A 17,751-nucleotide genomic window follows, 5' to 3' on the forward strand; every position below is an offset into this window, starting at 1 on the left:
CAAGGTAGATTTAGAAAGAATAACCATTTGAGTTTTTGCACCTTTGTAGGAGGTAATTAGTAACATGGAAGAGCAAGAAGCAAACAATTCTAGATGGAGCACTGAAGCTGAATATAGTGTCCAAATCATACTACTATATTACTTGTGTGCTAATTTGGTTTAAGGCTATTCCAAAAGAATTGGGGCTACATATGAAAATCTTATGACTATGCCACTATAATAGCTAGGCATAAATAAATTCATATTGCAAGTAATCCAATCATGTGGAAAACACATTGAAGTGAACCCTGATTCTGTGCAGAATGCAGTTACAAGTAAACAGACTTGTACACACCTTGACAGGATTAACATAATTAGTATATAGCTTATGAAACAATTGGTCAGCTGTTAACAGCATAACAAAGACAGTAAATTCGGAAATATTTAAAGGGGCAACTACTTGGGAAATAATTAGTAGACGAATTTGTTGTTTTTTTGTATAGTTGTAGGGTTCTTGTATGTATATACCTCATTTAGGTTTATGGTATATCATATAAATGCCTTTTCCTACAATGTGACTGAAGTTCATATCTGTCAACAAGCAGTCATTGGTCTTTGATCAGCTCCTCTACTTTATGCACTCAGTATAAAAACATGGAGTCTATATAAAAGAGATCGAAACTCGAAGCAAAATTTCTCCAAAATATTACAAGCTTCAGCAGATACTTTATTGGGTGAAGATAATGACACTCCTAATTTTTTGTCTATAATTCCTTGTTCACTGATCACAGTTTTATGAAAAACAAACTCAAAATCATGTTTGATAGTAGATAGTGTAGAAAGTGGCGATACCATTATCTACTCAATCGGCTAAAACTATAAATGAAAAACCAAAAACTAAAGGGCCCTTCAATTTCCACCCCTAGAAATAGGTTGCTCTGTCACGCAAAATAATAAATAATGTGATGCAAAACTATCAAACAATCTGGATAATTTTCATTGCTATAGATTGTTATGTGAAAGGGACCCATGCATTTAAGGTTTAATAAACCAAATCAGCGCTGTAAAAACACGCTGCAAAATAAATGAACACATAGTTTCTATTTCCAATATAGTTAAACCCAAAGGAGATGTTTGATCTGATTTACTATTGACAATCAAATACAATAGCATTGTTGACAAGAATACCAATCTTACTGTTGTAGGTGTACCTTATAAGCTAGCAATACTTTTCTTGTTCCAAGATAAGTAGGTTGTGTCCCCATAAGGTCTGCCAAAAGAGAAAAAATACATAAAAGTTAAACAACATCAAGGCTCAATAATTGTTTGGGGGAATAAATTTAAAAAATGAGCAGAGCATGCTATCTTTATTGGGCATTCTTCATGATCATGTTATGCACATTCTCATTCTTTTTCTATGCCATACGTTTTTATGCTTTCAGTTTCATATGATTCCATGACTAAAAATACAGTTCTAATTTACAATTACAATAACTAGTATAGATATGTCACTCATATCCATGCATGTTTTCTTCTGAAGTCTTGGATTATTCATATTCATTTACGAGGTTTCTTGCTTCTGCTCCACAGAAAACAGGATTTAATCTTTCGACACACTCTAGGTTCAGTGAATTTATGACACTGACACCATCAGTTTAAAAAAATGTTATTAACTTTTATTAAATCACAAGCCTTGATTACTACGATGATTTAACACTTGTCTATTGACAGTACAATGAAGAATATCTTAATAACTTAACAGATCAGCAAAAGTAAAGGAAACAAACATAAAAGAATCGAAATGCTATCATGCAGTAGATTATACAAGATGAAGAAACTAAACAATTGCAGTGTTTGGCACCCTCCAAGCAACTGCATGATAAAGTGATCTTAGGCCCACAGTAATAAAAAGGGATTTAGGCAACTATGAACACTATTGTTACCTAGGATTTTTCACATGAAGCAACAGGAAGATGATGGAGATCAATATACAAAAGGTGCCAACAAATAAATTGGCAAGTCCAAGGAAGTTATTCTTCCCACCCAGCCAGCTTGATGTTGACAAAACAAGCTTCTTCTTTCCACCAAAACTGTAAGTGTTATAGTTATTCATTAGCTGGACTACTATCACATCATCTGCATCCAGATCCACTTCAATTCTACCATACAACTTTCGGAAGCTAGGCAGAGCAGCAGTCCGCATCCAGACTATGAGATCTTCTTGATCACTAAGCTGAAATATGGGATCGGGACAGCCAACAGATAAAACTGACTAGAATCAGTGCAGAAGAAAATCTCAAAGGTGAAATCAGGATGTAAAAACAATAAATAATAATAAAGAGGAAAAAAGTAATATACAAGACATGCATATTCCCAATGCCACACCCACCCGAACACCAAACTTGAACTTCAGTTTAAGCTACTACTCCCTCCAGTCCTATTTATCAGTCACATTCTAGAAGTTTTCTTTTGTCCTTTTTATAAGACACTTCATATTTTCTATGCAGCATTTATTTATTTTTCTCTCTTCTTTGCCATTAATGAGAAACAATATTTCTTTTAAAATTTCCAAGAACAACTAAGGGGTAAAATTGTAATGTTATAGTATCTTTTTAAAAAAATCAAGAAAAACAACTATCTTCCTTGGTCTGTGTAATATAGTTAAAGGACACCATATAATAAGGTCCGGAGGGAGAATATGCTACTAAATATTAATTTTTCACTTTTACATGCACTCTCTAATAATGCAATTCATATAACACTTTCTACAGGAATACTTGGATCCATATAACATTAAAAAAAATATACAATTCAAAATATTAGTACTTACAGGAATAGTTGGATCCAGCTTGCCACCCCCAGTTAAGGTCCCATTCTGAAAATTAAATGGGTAAACATCCTTCCCAAATTTGTGATTGCGATCACTCTTCCATGCAATATTCTTCTTATTGACCTTCAACTCTGATGGCCCACGACTGAATTTATATGTATCATTGAACATACTCCATGCTATCAACCCACAAGGTACAACTGGAAGATCATCAGAGGACTCTAAAGGTTTGCAAGAACTGGTGTCATTGTATCCAAGTCCATGCAAGAGCTGCTGATCGCTTCTACTTTTGACATACCTGGACAAAATTTGAAGATTTGAATGAGCAGAAGAGAAATAAATAATGTAATTGAAAAGTAAAACTGGAAACATTGTTGAAGGTTCGTTATTGGTGGAAAAGAATGAAGCAAGAATGGAGAAAACATATATTTCATAGACTCTAATTAAAGAGACCTTCTTAAGGCCTAAAATACTTCAGACACGGTACACGATATTAAAGTCCAAAGCCAAATCAACCACATGGGTAGAAATAATTATAAAAAAAATTAAGAATGGGAGGGATGATCTGTTTCAACTCAAACAATTGATGCATAAAATTAACAGAGATAGAAATTCAAACACGGGGAAAACAAATCCAGAATTACTTTCGAGAAATAGTGTGTCCAAAATCCAAATACAACCTAAGAAATAATGAAAATAGATCAGGTAGATATAATGAAAGCAAGAAAACCCATCGATCTCATAACAGGGTAAACAATCAGCTTTCCTCCATTGAATATATTCATAGAGCACTACCTTTAAACAAATTATCATGAGTATTGAAGGGACCAGTAAATGATATATAGACCATTTATGAACCAAGAAACAAACATCTACATTAAAGGAGATTAATGTGAAAGGGACAAGGAAAAATCATAAAAGGAAAAGTTAGGCAATGAGTTCCTTAAAATACAAATATATTTATTTTTTCTTCAACAGTTCATCAGAGCATTTAAAAGAATAAAGTGAAGAATCCTTACCGTCGGTGGTTCTGGTAATAGTTGTCAAGCTGATAATAGATATAAATTGGTGCTTTCATTGGCTTATCTACCTATAAACAAGTTGTAGATACAATCAATAGAAATTAAATACATAAATCTTAGCAGTTCTTTCAGCAAAGACATAAGCAGTTCAGTACCAACCAAAAATTCATTACGATTAAAATGATGGAGAAATAAGCAAGTGAAGTATGTTCTGAAACTGAAGTAACAGCAGAAAAGCAAGTAAGGAAATATATTTTTTACAGAAAAAGAAACACTAAACTACTAGAAAATAAGAGGAGGTTACAAAGAAAGAGGATAAAGCATCCTCATAGACAAAACAAACATTAACAGCTAAAACCTAATAAACTAACATGCAGCGAAGCATACCAACCCCTCTATATGTCTAACAAGGAAATACCACTAAAACAATCATGAGCAGAATACCAAAGAGACTGCAAAAGAGTAACCCCACCCCAAATAAGATGTCCTTTCAAGCAATGACATAAGCTATCACCATCCATTACCATATAAAATTTCCATGATTCATATTATCCTATCCTTTTCTCTTCAAGGGTAACATTCTTAAGAGGCTGTAATATCAAGATGGGTGGGCGGCCCAGTACAAGAGGCTTCCACCCAGTGAGGTCTAGGCAGGGTAAGCCTTGACACAACGATAAGGTTATAATAACAAGATGGGTGTGTCAAATAATTAATTACTTCCATTTTCAGTATTGAAGTCTTCTCGACTCTATAACAATCATTCCATGCCACTTCTGAAAGTGACAGTATGTTCCTCATCTTTTTCAAATTTTCTTCTGCTGTATGAAATGGTTACAATATAGAAACCAAATCATAAGAACCCATTGTTTCATTCTTAGTTCTTCCTATCTCTTTTAGGAGGATAGGTTATCCATTGCTCAATTACTTGTTTCTATTTTCCCTCTTCTCTCTAATAAATACTTTCTTTTTCAATCAAAGAGAAGTCTGCCAATATTAACTTCGACAACTTATCACGAGTCAATTTTTTATAGTAAAGTTTAGAAGGTTTCTATAGTCCAAGTTGTGTACACAAAGCACAAGAGTTGATTGAACCAAAAAAATGTACAGTAAATTATTAGGATGCAATATCACAGCACATAAACATGGTCTCTAGTGTTACCTCAAGCATTTACTCAAATCAATTCATTTCCAAGCATCTGACCCCACCTATTAGGATAAGCCTGATTGATGTATTTGCTGCTTTTGTATTCATTTCCAAGCAGACAAAACTTTAAGTCTCTTCAGTCTATTTTCACGAACTTTCATTCCAATAAAACGAGTGAAAATTATATCCTAGTTTTTATCTACCCTGTCATATTTTCTTATTTTTCTTTCCTCCCAAAATTCCCATCCTCAGAACCACATTATAAACATTCACCTCATTCTTAATGCAGATGATACCACAAAAACACGAGAACTCAAAACCTTACCGTATAAATGATATAGTTTTTTATATTATTTCATATTTGTGAAGATTAGGTTTCCTAATATAGGAAAGATAGAATTAATGGAGTATAACTGTAATATTTTAAATGAGAAACAGTTATACAGTTTTTTTTTCCACAATTTGAAGTTGGTACCAAAACTCCTGATGTGGGAGACTCTACTTCCACATTCAATCCTAGCTTGCCTTCATTGTTGGTTGTCACCCTCATCGTGCTCAGCAGTCACCATCACTGCCACTGTTGACTGCTGCCTAGTGCCTACTGCTGTCGTTTCTCACACCAGCGACCCCACCAGACGGACTGTCATCCCAAAAAGAGTGCATAGTGCTATAAGGATCCCGTGATGCACAGGGTCGAGGGAGAGCAGAGATTATAATAACTAGTAATTTTATAAAAGAGACATGAGATCAACGTTTGTTTCACCTAATTTTTGTGTCCATGTTATTATTCAATCAATAATAATAATTAGCAAAAAACAGACACAGTTACTAGTTAGGTTTGTGAATTATGTGGCAATTTTGCAATATGCTACGGGCAAGCCAACCACTCAGTCAAAGGGGGAGAAGTAAGGAATTAAGTGACACTAAACTGCACGTGTCAGAAAGCTCAAACAAAACTGCAGTGGTAATCACTGAACAATAACAGTCAAAGAAAAAATGAATTATCACCTTTAACAATCGTGAACAGTTCTTGGATAGCGAGTCATCTTTGATAAATGCAACCTTGTTATTTTTAAATTCTTCAGGTATACAATCATTGTCGTACCTGTCCACAATTTCAACAACCTACAAAACCATAGGTAAAATATATATTGCAGTAAGCATGAAGATTTTGAAGAAAGGGAAACATTCACTGCATAACATTAAAGCAAGTAGAAATTATTCATACACTATTTGAAGCACGGAGTGTAACAAATCCAACAGGAATGAAAATGAAACCGATCATCAGAAATGTAGCAACTATCTGCGTAGAATACGATTAACATTTAGCATGCTCATTTTATAGCATAATAAATCATTAAATATTCAGGATTTGTCACAGAACTAACTGTTGCTGGTGTAAGGACAGGTTTACATGCTGGAAGGTTCTGCTGTGTAAACTGATAGTATGCTGCAAAACCACCACAATTACATTCAGTACAAGTTTCTTTTAGTAAATTAAGAAGGTAAAAAATATAAAGCAAAAAGGAGTTAAATACAAAGAGCTTGTATAAAGAAGAAACATATGCAAATTTCATTCTATAGGACAATTCTGACATTGTGGTCTATGTAAAAGGCCAAATAAAAAGTTTGATTTTTTCTGATGCAAAGTCAATTTTCAATTAGAAGACAGCAAATGAATAAAATGCATTGAAACAGGATTCAGGATGCACTATCAGATCCTAATATATTCCACCAGCCAACTACCCTCAGCAAAGTCAGCTTATAGAAATGAGGACCCAAACCATATGTTGCTCAAATCCTCATGAAATCATAATACGGATGAAGCATGTTTGCATTTGTAGGGCAACAGCTGAGCATCTATATGATTCTATTGAAAAGATCTGTGGAGACTCTCCAGACTGGCATACACCACATTTTCTCTCTTTTTTTCCTTTTAACCCTTTCACCCTTGTAGTTGTGTTAGACTCTGGTTTGTTTTTCAGTGTAAAGAGTAAATCATTAAGTGCAATGTGATTATAATGCACCTTCCAAACCACAAAAATATGAATTAAAGAGAAATGATCGAAGAGATCTTGATGAATAATGATAACGGTCTCCAGATGAGTTTCCAAAAAATAAATATCATGCAAAGTAGAAACAAACTTGTAATATCAATCGGATAATCTCTGAAACAAAACAAAAAAGAAGACTGTTTATTTGATGATTTAAAAAATATATAGTTAAATTTCAAGCCTTTTCCACAAAATGATTTTACAATTTTTATGTATTAGGCCATACCATAATCATGTCACGATGTAAAAGATCAGAAGTTAGGATGTAGCATGTGCCAGACCATATATGTGAATTTTTTAAGTACATAAATAAATGACAATAGGAGGGGGCTTTAGTTCAAGGGTTGGAGTTGATTACATGTAACTGATGTAAGCTAGAAGACACTGGTTCAAACCATGATATCAAACTCTTGCAAAACTTAAGTAGGGTTGCCAACTATAGACCCACAAAGTAAGTCCAATCCTTTCCCGAACTCCATGCACAGTGGGAGCTTCATAGCACCAAGCTAGATATTTAACAATTTAATAAAATAATTACTAAATGGATGCAATACAATTTTTTACAAGTAAATAAATATAAACACCAAATCTATTTTTTGGGTAGAAAGCAGATGGAAACCACTACGAAAACAAAAGGCAAAAGGCTATGTCACTCAACGATGATCACACTCCAGAAGATCCAATTCTATGCACAATAGATGCAGCTGCATGTGAAGGAAGAATACTTCCCTATAGCATCAAGAATAATACCACCATACACTGCTTCACTATCTTTATTCCTCAACTAGTGGCCCATCCCAGTAGAATCAAAACTAATACCACCACATCCCACTTTACTATCCGCAGCCACTGACATTTCCGAAATTAAACATACCAACCCCCAGACTCCCATAAACAACCCTTTAATCTTAGGAAAGCAAACCATCTCCCAACTGACTAGGCTAATCCCTCTTAATCAGCTGATGAACCTCAGAAATTGCCTACAACTTTTGTCCGCATCCTCACAAGTAGAAGATGGAATGAGAGCAGTTTGCATTGCATAAGTAATACTGAGTTAAATAACATCAACCTACCCATTCGAGAAAGTGAATTAACCTTTACTTATGAAGCCTCTTTGTAAGTCAGTCAGCGAAAAGGAGTATGAATCCATCTAGTTCATTCACTCATAAAAAAGGGGCATACTGCAATATATTTCCCTAAACCATTTTTTAGTGTTTTAAAAAATTAAATTTTTGTCCAACTTGCCCAAAAAATATCCAACAACCTTCAATGACATCTACCTAGTCTAGGGAGCCTCAACAAAGAGGAATAAGTCATCCGCAAAACAAAGATGTGAAATGGAAGGTTTCTTGTAGAAAAAACAATGGGCTTCCACAACTTCTAATCAATTGCAGCTAAAGTAAGATGAGACAATCATCCATGCAGATCGAATAAAGGCATGTGCACATCATTCGTTAATGAGGTGGCAAGATCAGTGTAGGAGTGTGAAAAACAAGATGGGGCAAATTTGTAATCATACAGTGGAAATTGTACAGACTTGAGGTGATATGTGTGTAATTAACATTGCTCATGTAGAAATCAAATGTTTTGCATCCTATACCAAGAAAAATAGATAAAAACCTGCAAGAAAGAAAGGAAACTGACCACTATGTCGTGTTGTGCGTCTTGGAATTGCCTGTACTATGTTAACTGTTGAGGAACTCCCTTCATCAAGGTCCATGTCACAGTTCCCCAAGTTTCAAAGGTGTTACTCCACAAATGAACTACCCAATTTGCACTGCCCAACACTGCATTACAATTCAATTAGATATCTATCAATTCCTATGCCCATTTTAGTTAGCTTGTATCAGAACTTGCATTTAGTAATAGATTCATATCATACAGGTTCGACAAAGTTTCACATTGGTTGTCGACTACCTAACACAACTTTCACCTCTTATCTATCTATATATAGCATGAATTACACATAGAGAGTAAAATAACACAAGATAATCTTCAATACTAAATGGGGGTTTAAACATATGCATTCAGTAATTGAAATGCAGTAAAATAATACAAGACAATCTTTAGTACTATGAATGCTATCTTAACTCCAATTTGTTTACTTTTGTATGTTAGATAAAAACAGGGTAACGTAGCCAAGCCTAATAAAAATTGCATGACTTGAAACCCAAACCTGCATCACACTCTCTTTCCAAAATCCTTGTAAAAAAACAAAGGGATATCTATCCCTATTTACTTCATTTCAAATACATGTATATTTTTTTGGGTATAACCAACTAACCAAGGAGTCCTATCATCCTATTAGTAAGAAAATAATCTCTTTCGGGATGCATTCCAACAAGTGTCACTATCAGAAATCGAACTTTGACCTTTGGCCTAGTATGATATACCTGGGGATCTAGTGAGGCTTTATATCACACCTCACTTGATACTAAGTAAGTTGATGGAAGAAAAGGCAAAGAAAACAAAAATAGAGAAACTCAAACTGCAGATTACATGCTTAACAAGGAAATATAACAAGCTATCTTCATTCTCAATCACATGAGGGCACTTTTTTTGGTTTAACAAGGAAATTTAAAAAGTTATCTTCACTCCACCATAGACAAATACTATTCGAGCCGAGAAAAATACCCGAGGATTTTTCTCCATACACAAAACCCGAACCCGAACCCAAGTCTCGTTTAACTGAAAACAAGAAAACAATCATGTATCACTTGAACCAACCACCCGGTGCTAATCATACGAGACTTTATTGTTAATAATCATGACTCAATCAAATTGAACCTCATTTATAAATTCTAACATAACTAAATTAAAATCTAACTATTATTCACAATGAAAAAAATAATAATAATAATAATAATTAATAAATTGGTGTAGATCCCAATGAGGAAAAAAACGGCATTACCTGGAGAATTGTGTTGATACCGAGAGTGAAGAAATGGTAAAAATTGAGAGAAGGAAATGGAAATTGAAGAATGTTAGATTCGAATACCAAAGAATTTTAGGGTAAAGGGAACAATGATATTCTTGGCTTGTGAAAAAAGGAGAATGTTAGAACTGAGTTGGGTACCGAGTTCACGACTCGGGTAGAACCTTTTCTTCTTTTTACCGCAAAACAAAAGCAATTAGCATTAGCGAATTAAATAATGAATAGAGATCCATTTATTAAGTTTTTTATATTTCTGTATACTCTAGTAATCAATTCTATAGATATCTAATAGTTTAGATTTACTCATTAATTTAAACTATTAGATTTTTCTAGAGTTATTAGCCAGATCTGGTAGCTTATAAATAATATATTATAATCTTGTACAAATGAATAAAAATTATAGTAGCACTTTTGGGAAATTAAATTTTAATTTTGTGTATACAGTTAAAAATTGAAATTTGGAATTGGAGTAGCTTATGAACATTTAAGATATAGTATAATTTTTTATACCTATAAGTTAGTTATCAGTTTAGTTTATGGACTCTTAATTTTCAATACATTATTTATAAGATTTTAACTAACTTATAAGTCTTCATTTATCTTATTAAATAATTACAAATAAAGTTGGCAGTAGAAAATTTGAAAGGCTAATACTAAGGAAATAAAATGTTTAACTCTAAATCTTGGGCAAAATCATCCTTTGCTATCTAATGGATAGTTCAAATACCCCACCATTTTTTTTTCTTTTTTTCCTTTTTCTCAAGCTAGCATTTATTTAATTTTACTTTCATTTATTCTCGAAGAATATTGATTCCCACATATACCATGCAACACTACAAATAAACTTTACAATATGGCCTACTTTAAGAAATTCTGGTAAATAGAAATTTGATAGTGTATAATTTGTCTAATGTATACACTGATAATGTAAGAGTTTTTTATATTGTCACTGCATCATCCACAATTCATTTTCAATCATTGTTGACTTCTTTTCAAAAAACAGAGTAATACAAATAAATGATGGATGATGCACTGATCATATATACATCTTTAGTACATAGATATAACACTCTTTGTCTAATTGTATTAATTTAAAATGTAAATAATTTATTAAATTAATTCACGTATAAAACAGTTTAAATTAAAAAATATTTAAATCTGAAAACTATAGTTAGTGGATGATGATCAAACCTAATATAACATAAAATATTGATCAAGTGTCAACCTGCAATTGCGATACGAGACATTGTGATATGAGACAGTTGAAACGACGACTCAAACCACAATATTACTTGGTCCAATAAAGATTATGTTGAGTCTTAGATGCTCACCAAGGTTGGTGAAGTCAATCTTTCAATTTGCAAATTGTAATGATAATGAACTCAATCTTATCCATAAGAACCAAACAAAACAATCTAAATCTTAGTGCCAAACACAAATTTTCAGCACTATATTCTTCAACAATAAATTTGAAACAGATAATTTCCCATGTAGTTCTATCAATGACCAAGTGAAACCAATTCTTGGTTTCTTCTAGTGCCACTTACTAACTACAAGCTTTAACTACAGCATCTGGTATATGAGCAAATACAATGGAGTAAGGTGCAACAATTATTGGGTTTGATGAGTTTACATATGTAGGCTCCAAAGAAGGAATGTCCCCATCTGAGTTTACTGTTAGAGTTTTTCCATTTAATAACATGATTTGGCTATGTATATTCCCATCATGTGGAGTTAGATGGTACTCTTCTCTTGCTGTTTCTGTTGCATAATGGAGAGGTAGCTTCACTACTTTTGAATCATCAGACATTTTTCTATGCAAGAAATTCTTGGTGCTGCTCAAGGTCACATCGGCTTCGACGGTCGTGCTGCTGTCCAGGTTGATCAATAGTATTGTGATTCCTTTCTGCGTGCATTCGGTAATGTAAAAGATTTTTACACTGTCATTCGATGACAGGAAAAAAAACGATATTTGACTTACACGATAACTACCTCATAAGTATGATCTATGGTTGGTTAATAGTATAAAGAACATTAACCTAAAACTACATTTAAATTAATCTCTAACATAAATATGCACTTCATAATCATAGTGACACAAGTTTTACTCACAGATTGCTTTGAACAATGTGCATAAGCTCTTATCTTCTTTGTCCCAGAGAAGGTAGTTGATAGTACATGTCTTCCCATGAGTCTATGCCAAAGAAGAGCACTGCAAAGAAAGCACATTACCACAAAATTTATAATCCTCGCCATGAAACGTTGTGGTCTAATAAAGCATTTTATTCAAGAACGTGGAACACTTTGTGAAACAGCAAATGTTATCCCAATGAAAAATGCACGTCTTGCTTGCATATTTGTTTTTCAACTTTACCAACTCATGAATGACTTAAGCAACTATGAAATTCAATATTTGATACCTATAGTAATCCGGATTTGGAATGAAATTAGTGGTATTAAGTAAACCATAGTTTCCTCCTATCAAGCTCTGTCTGCAATACGTTTTAGTATCGTATGCAGCTGACATGCCAAGCTGATCCAAATACCTGTTTGTGATATAGTAACATTAGTAACAGTTTTAAGGAACCCTCAACACTAAAGTATATACGTCGAAGGGAGCTACCACTAACCAGAAACTGTAAACAAATGCATCCGATACAAGATGATGGCCGCTATTGTAAGCCCCTCCTGACTCACCAACCCATGTGGTTGCTGCGGTTCCTGAACTTTCAAGTACATTTTTGAGGTCTCTAAATGTGCTTGCCACTCCATCAAGATAGGAAGGATTAAGAATTTTTTCCACAAGGTGCTCATCAACTCCTGCATAAAAAGTAGCCTTCGAATATAATCTAATTCATGGAAATTTGGAGACCATGATAAATATTAGTCTGTTCGGTGAAAAAGTACCTGGTCCAAGGTTATAAATGTGGTGGGAAGCCACATCCAAAGATGTGTCGGATTTGCTTATAAACTCCTTGAACCAATCTGCTGAGAAGAAACCTCCAGGTGCAATGATTAGTGGCTTTGGATCAATCGCTTCATATGCATTGTAAACTATGTTTCGTAAAGCGATTAGATCAGAAGCATATTGGTCTGCTGAGATACTAGTTCCAACTCCATTCCCACTCAATTCATTTCCTGCGAATAAAAAGAGCTCAATGCTGCTAGTCAAGATAAAAATGCACTCAAAAAGCAAGAGTTTCATTCATCATGCTTTGCAATAGAGTAATTGAAATTTGCATCAACATTCATGAAGACATCTTATTTATAGCAACATTAAAAAAAACTCCTTTTGATAAAGATCATGTTTCCAATTTTAGTAATTTGGCATTTGTAATAAGCGCATTATACACTTACCAAGTTCCCATCCATCGATGGCGTAGTTCTTTGAGACAGTGTAACGAATAAAGGATTCGGCATTGGTGTAGTTCCAAGGTCCAACTGCAGAGCCAGATATAGTTCTTCCAACAAGAGCATTTAATCCGAAGACAATCTTAGCCCTGAAACCAAATCGCTTAATAATGATAACTTGTTAAAAACATAGTTTCCAACTCAACTAAGAGAATCTTTTCACTCCCTAGATACACATGAACACAATAAGGAGAATCAAATTTTACCCTGCTTTTTCAAAAAAGTTGTTTAGCTCATCCCATCTCTTCAATGGGAAGCACCCTTGTGTGAAACCGAACATTTGAGTAGTGTCAGCATGAAAAGGAGTACATTGTTGTTGATCATTTTCTGTCTCATATATGACCTTGTCTTGCAAACTTCCACCTAATCTAAGTTTCAAAGGTGAAAAAGCTGCAAAACATTCAAAAGCAATTAGTTATACCTTGTTAAGCTCTCAAAGAAGTTGTCTACATAGAGACAAGTAAATTGCTAATGACAATTGTAGAGGTGCAAAATTGTCTCTTACCTTTCACTGCATTCAACAAAATCTTGTTGTTGAGGTCCTGCATGAGATAATATTTATAAGATTTGAGTTCTCTCTTCCCTTTACAAACTGTACAATATATTATTAGAACAATTAATTAATTTGTTGGACCCGACTACGACCAGAGAGCCTCCAACTACCGGTTGGTTCCATTGTTATCGAGCATGAGAAGAGTGAAGAGTCAACCACAAGTGAAACACCACATCTTGAACCCAAAACCTTAAGACAATGATCTCATGTTTCTTTTTCATTTATAAACTCTTCCAATTATCTATAATGTCCAATGTGTGACTTCACACTTGAACATACCGAAAAACTACCCCTCAAGTGTGGGTACCATACACTTACCGGCATGCTCACCTTGTCCCAGCCGAGCCATTTTGGCTCTAATACCACTCGTTAGACCCGTATGTGGGGAACCTCCAACGACTGAGGAGTCCCATTGTCACTGGGGCATTGGAAGAGTAAAGAGTTACAATGAGATACCACATTAACCAAAAACCTTAAGGCAATGATTTTACGAGTTCTTTTCACTTGTAAACTCTCTCACTCATCCCTTTATATCAAATTTGGGGCTTCGCACTTATATACCCAACCTAATTAATTAAAGAACACAGGAAAATAAAGATTGAAACCTGAAATTTCAGCAAAAGTTAATTTCAATTATCCTTTTGTTAAACATAATCTGCCAAAGGCAAAAAAAAACGTAGCAATTATCTCATCATTATGTGGTGATAAAATTATCAACTTAGCCTCAGATCCTCACCAATGAGTAGATAATAACATATATTTTTAAGAAAACAATAAAAATAAAACATTAAACTTTTCTACAGGAATTATTTTGCAGCTGTGCCAATAGATCCCAAGCAAGCATTAGGAAAATAAATAAAAACATCACTTCTAGTTAACAAACAATAAAACCTACTTATAGTTATGTTGTCATAGAATAATTTGCAGTAGTGAAACATTCTTAAAAAAACCTTAAAAGATTCAAAAACAATTTGGATAAAAAGAAAAATAACAACAATACCAAATTGAGAAGTGAAGCAAGACCCCAACTGCATCTTCCATAGTCACATTTCTCAGGGGGCCACCAATCAAGAGTTGCACAAACAAAATCAACATCAATATTTCCAATCACAGATCTTCCATTAATGACAACACTACCCTTCAAAGTTGCACTTCTTTCACTTTCATTACCCTGTGTTTTCACAACAATGAAGGTGAAACTTGGCAAGTAAAATAGCCATATGCACATACCCAGAAGCTTAATCTTTGAACCCATTTTCAGAACAAAGTAAATTCAAGATCTTTGTCTATATTCATTAATGGGTGAGGACTGAAGAGGTAGCCATGGATTCACTGCATGTAAAGAAAATAAGTTAATAACTATAATACACAAGTGTTCTTTACTTCTTTATTTTAGCTAGGTAGGTTTACCTTTTTTATAAATTGTTATCTGAAGAGACACACCTCATGTGAATTTGGATCTTACATATACATGTAATAATGGAGAAATTGTTAAGATGATTCAATGTGAGTGTAATATTGATGTACAATACAGCATTTAATATTGAGTATAAAATCTACGTACCTACATGGTAAAGATTATACACAATTATCATTCTTCACTCGTTTGTATTATTTTTATTTAAAAGTCAATAATAATTTAGAAACGAATGATGCAGTGATAGTATAAAAGTATTTTACACTTATTCGGTATGACTCAATCATGATTGAACACGAATAAGGTCGGGTCTCATTGAGTCTATGGTCGGGTTCAGGGATTAGACTCAGTCAATATTTAGGGATGGGTAGAGACGAAACATGACATGTCTCGGCCCGTCCCATGGGCAACTCACTCATCATATTTGTATGTGTCCATATTCAAATGTGTCTAGAGTAATATCACATTTTTTGTCGAAAGTATCATTGATTCTTTAGTTATTAATAATATATAATATATATCATTTTATATATCAAATTACATATTCATGATAATAAATAATATTGAGAATAGGGGTGTAAAAATTCAGTTCGGTTCGGTTTTTGGTGCATTTTAGTGACTGGACGGATCAAAAACATATGGTTCGGTTCTACTCAATTAATCGCAAATTTAACTATAAGAACCGAACCGCTCTTGAATGGTTCGGTTCCACTCGGTTTCTTGCTTAAGCGGAATTAAGCATGTACCACTTGAACCAACATTCGTTAGTATTATGAATCATATATAACAATACAATTCATGATTAATAACATATATATATATATATATATCGATTAGTAAAATATATAATAGTTACATTTATAATCTTACATCTCATAATTAGTAACACATGTAACAATACATGTATAACAATATATGATATATGTTAGTTTCAAACTCAATATCACATAAGTTGGAAAATATATTCCAAATCATAAGAACTAGGAAACAATTTAGTAACTAATAACATATATAATATTAACTCAATAACAATTTAGTAACATATATAACATACAATTCACACAAAAATTGATAATTCAAGCTAGAAAATTGGTTGAAGGATTTAAACAATAATAAAACATTATTCCCTAATCCCTAGTATATATTTCTTTAATATGTGGTTCGGTTCGGTTCCAACGGTTCCTAAATTTCTAAAACCATAAACCGAACCGAGCATAAACGGTTCCTTAAAAAATAACCAAATCGAACCGAACCACATTTTGTGGTTTGGTTCGGTTCAATTGGTTTCGTGGTTTAAACCAGAAACGCTTACACCCCTAATTGAGAAGACTTTATATAGAATGAGTATGCATTATATTTAATCAGGTCTAGAGTCAGGTTCAAATTTAAAGGTTGATCTAATCGATATTTAGGGTCGGATTAGTTTCGAGTTAAGATCAGGTCCAAATTCAAACGAATGACTCTACTAACATTTAACATCGGCTAAGAACAAACATTAATTCATCTTAGTCAAGGAGATGCTCACCCCTAATTTATGTATACTGGCTCCTTTTAGAATTGATTGAATTGTGAATAAGAAATAGAAAAAAATATATATAAATGGAAGATATATGAGTTTTAGACATTATTGTATTATTTACTATTTCTATTTAATTATTATTACCATTTAGGAAATATTGACCACAAAGCTCAAATAGTGACTTATAGCATGTGGTCACACGTTCGATTTATGTATTGTGTAATTATTATGTGTTAGGAAAATTTTGGTCGATAATAGTGAGTATGCATAAATTTTTGATCTTAAAGCAGAGTAAAAAACAACGTATCATTATTACAAATAATAAAGAGTAAATTATACTGACATCCCCTGAGTTTTAGTGAAATTACACAAACTACCCTTCATTTTTTTACACCTACACAAACCTCCCCTCATTTTTTATACTTTCATTACAGTGACCACCTCTACATAAGAAATAAGTGTAATATTTTAAACAAAAAATGTGATAAACGCAATTAAGTCATGATATATTGTGAAGACAAGTCCAAATAATATATGAGTCAATATTTCTTTATTATTTTTGGTTCGTTACACTATATTATAAGAGCGATTTAAACAATATTTCTTTAGAATTGTTGATGCATCTTGTAACAAAAAATAATAAAGATACATTGATTTGTATATTATGTAGACTTGTCTACACAATATATCATGTTTTGTTTAACTTAATTGCATTTATTACATTTTTTGTTTAAAAGATTACACTTATTTCTTACGCAGTGGTGGTCAGTGTAATGGAAGTATAAAAACTAGGGGAAGTTTGTGTAGGTGTAAAAAAATGAGGGGTGGTTTGTGTAATTTCACTAAAACTCAGACGTGTTAGAGTAATTTACTCAATAATAAATGAA

General features: G+C 33.2%; 2 protein-coding genes across 6 annotated transcripts; both read right to left on the bottom strand.

Moving 5' to 3' along the window:
- LOC109328615 (putative ALA-interacting subunit 2) lies at positions 213–10,150 on the bottom strand. 2 transcript variants are annotated; one of them, XR_002105458.1, is made up of 11 exons: positions 9,941–10,150; positions 8,674–8,816; positions 6,364–6,425; positions 6,204–6,278; positions 5,984–6,100; positions 3,829–3,899; positions 2,810–3,107; positions 1,923–2,212; positions 1,191–1,249; positions 836–917; positions 213–378 (listed from the first exon to the last, which is right to left on the bottom strand). XR_002105458.1 is itself a non-coding variant. In XM_019562166.1 (9 exons), exons 2-9 carry the CDS (start codon positions 8,747–8,749, stop codon positions 1,192–1,194), a joined length of 1,047 nt encoding a protein of 348 aa, XP_019417711.1. In that variant the 5' UTR covers positions 8,750–8,816; positions 9,941–10,150; the 3' UTR covers positions 949–1,191. The 2 variants fall into 2 exon arrangements, 1 of the variants encoding a protein (XP_019417711.1); XM_019562166.1 differs by lacking the exons at positions 213–378; positions 836–917 and having other exon boundaries at positions 949–1,249.
- LOC109328476 (heparanase-like protein 3) lies at positions 11,307–15,432 on the bottom strand. 4 transcript variants are annotated; one of them, XR_002105440.1, is made up of 10 exons: positions 14,929–15,314; positions 13,881–13,917; positions 13,582–13,765; positions 13,322–13,464; positions 12,872–13,102; positions 12,595–12,784; positions 12,385–12,510; positions 12,077–12,176; positions 11,448–11,870; positions 11,307–11,405 (listed from the first exon to the last, which is right to left on the bottom strand). XR_002105440.1 is itself a non-coding variant. In XM_019561958.1 (10 exons), the coding sequence occupies exons 2-10, from the start codon at positions 15,181–15,183 to the stop codon at positions 11,511–11,513; spliced, it is 1,626 nt and encodes a 541-aa protein (XP_019417503.1). In that variant the 5' UTR covers positions 15,184–15,260; positions 15,339–15,432; the 3' UTR covers positions 11,322–11,510. The 4 variants fall into 4 exon arrangements, 3 of the variants coding, with proteins under 3 accessions (XP_019417503.1, XP_019417502.1, XP_019417504.1); XM_019561958.1 differs by adding an exon at positions 15,339–15,432 and having other exon boundaries at positions 11,322–11,870; positions 14,929–15,260; XM_019561957.1 differs by having other exon boundaries at positions 11,322–11,870.

The sequence above is a fragment of the Lupinus angustifolius genome, chromosome LG15, assembly GCF_001865875.1.
Source record: "Lupinus angustifolius cultivar Tanjil chromosome LG15, LupAngTanjil_v1.0, whole genome shotgun sequence".
NCBI classification, from domain to species: Eukaryota; Viridiplantae; Streptophyta; class Magnoliopsida; order Fabales; family Fabaceae; genus Lupinus; species Lupinus angustifolius.

Coding starts and splice junctions, on each gene's coding strand:
- LOC109328476 (XM_019561958.1), bottom strand. CDS start 15,183: ATGGGTTCAAAGATTAAGCTTCTGGGTATGTGCATATGGCTATTTTAC. Junction 13,918..14,928: donor TTGCTTCACTTCTCAATTTG/GTATTGTTGTTA, acceptor TATCTCATGCAG/GACCTCAACAACAAGATTTT. Junction 13,103..13,321: donor CATCGATGGATGGGAACTTG/GTAAGTGTATAA, acceptor TTTTATTCGCAG/GAAATGAATTGAGTGGGAAT.
- LOC109328615 (XM_019562166.1), bottom strand. CDS start 8,749: ATGGACCTTGATGAAGGGAGTTCCTCAACAGTTAACATAGTACAGGCA. Junction 6,426..8,673: donor ACGCACAACACGACATAGTG/GTCAGTTTCCTT, acceptor GTGGTTTTGCAG/CATACTATCAGTTTACACAG. Junction 3,108..3,828: donor TATTACCAGAACCACCGACG/GTAAGGATTCTT, acceptor AATTTTGTCCAG/GTATGTCAAAAGTAGAAGCG.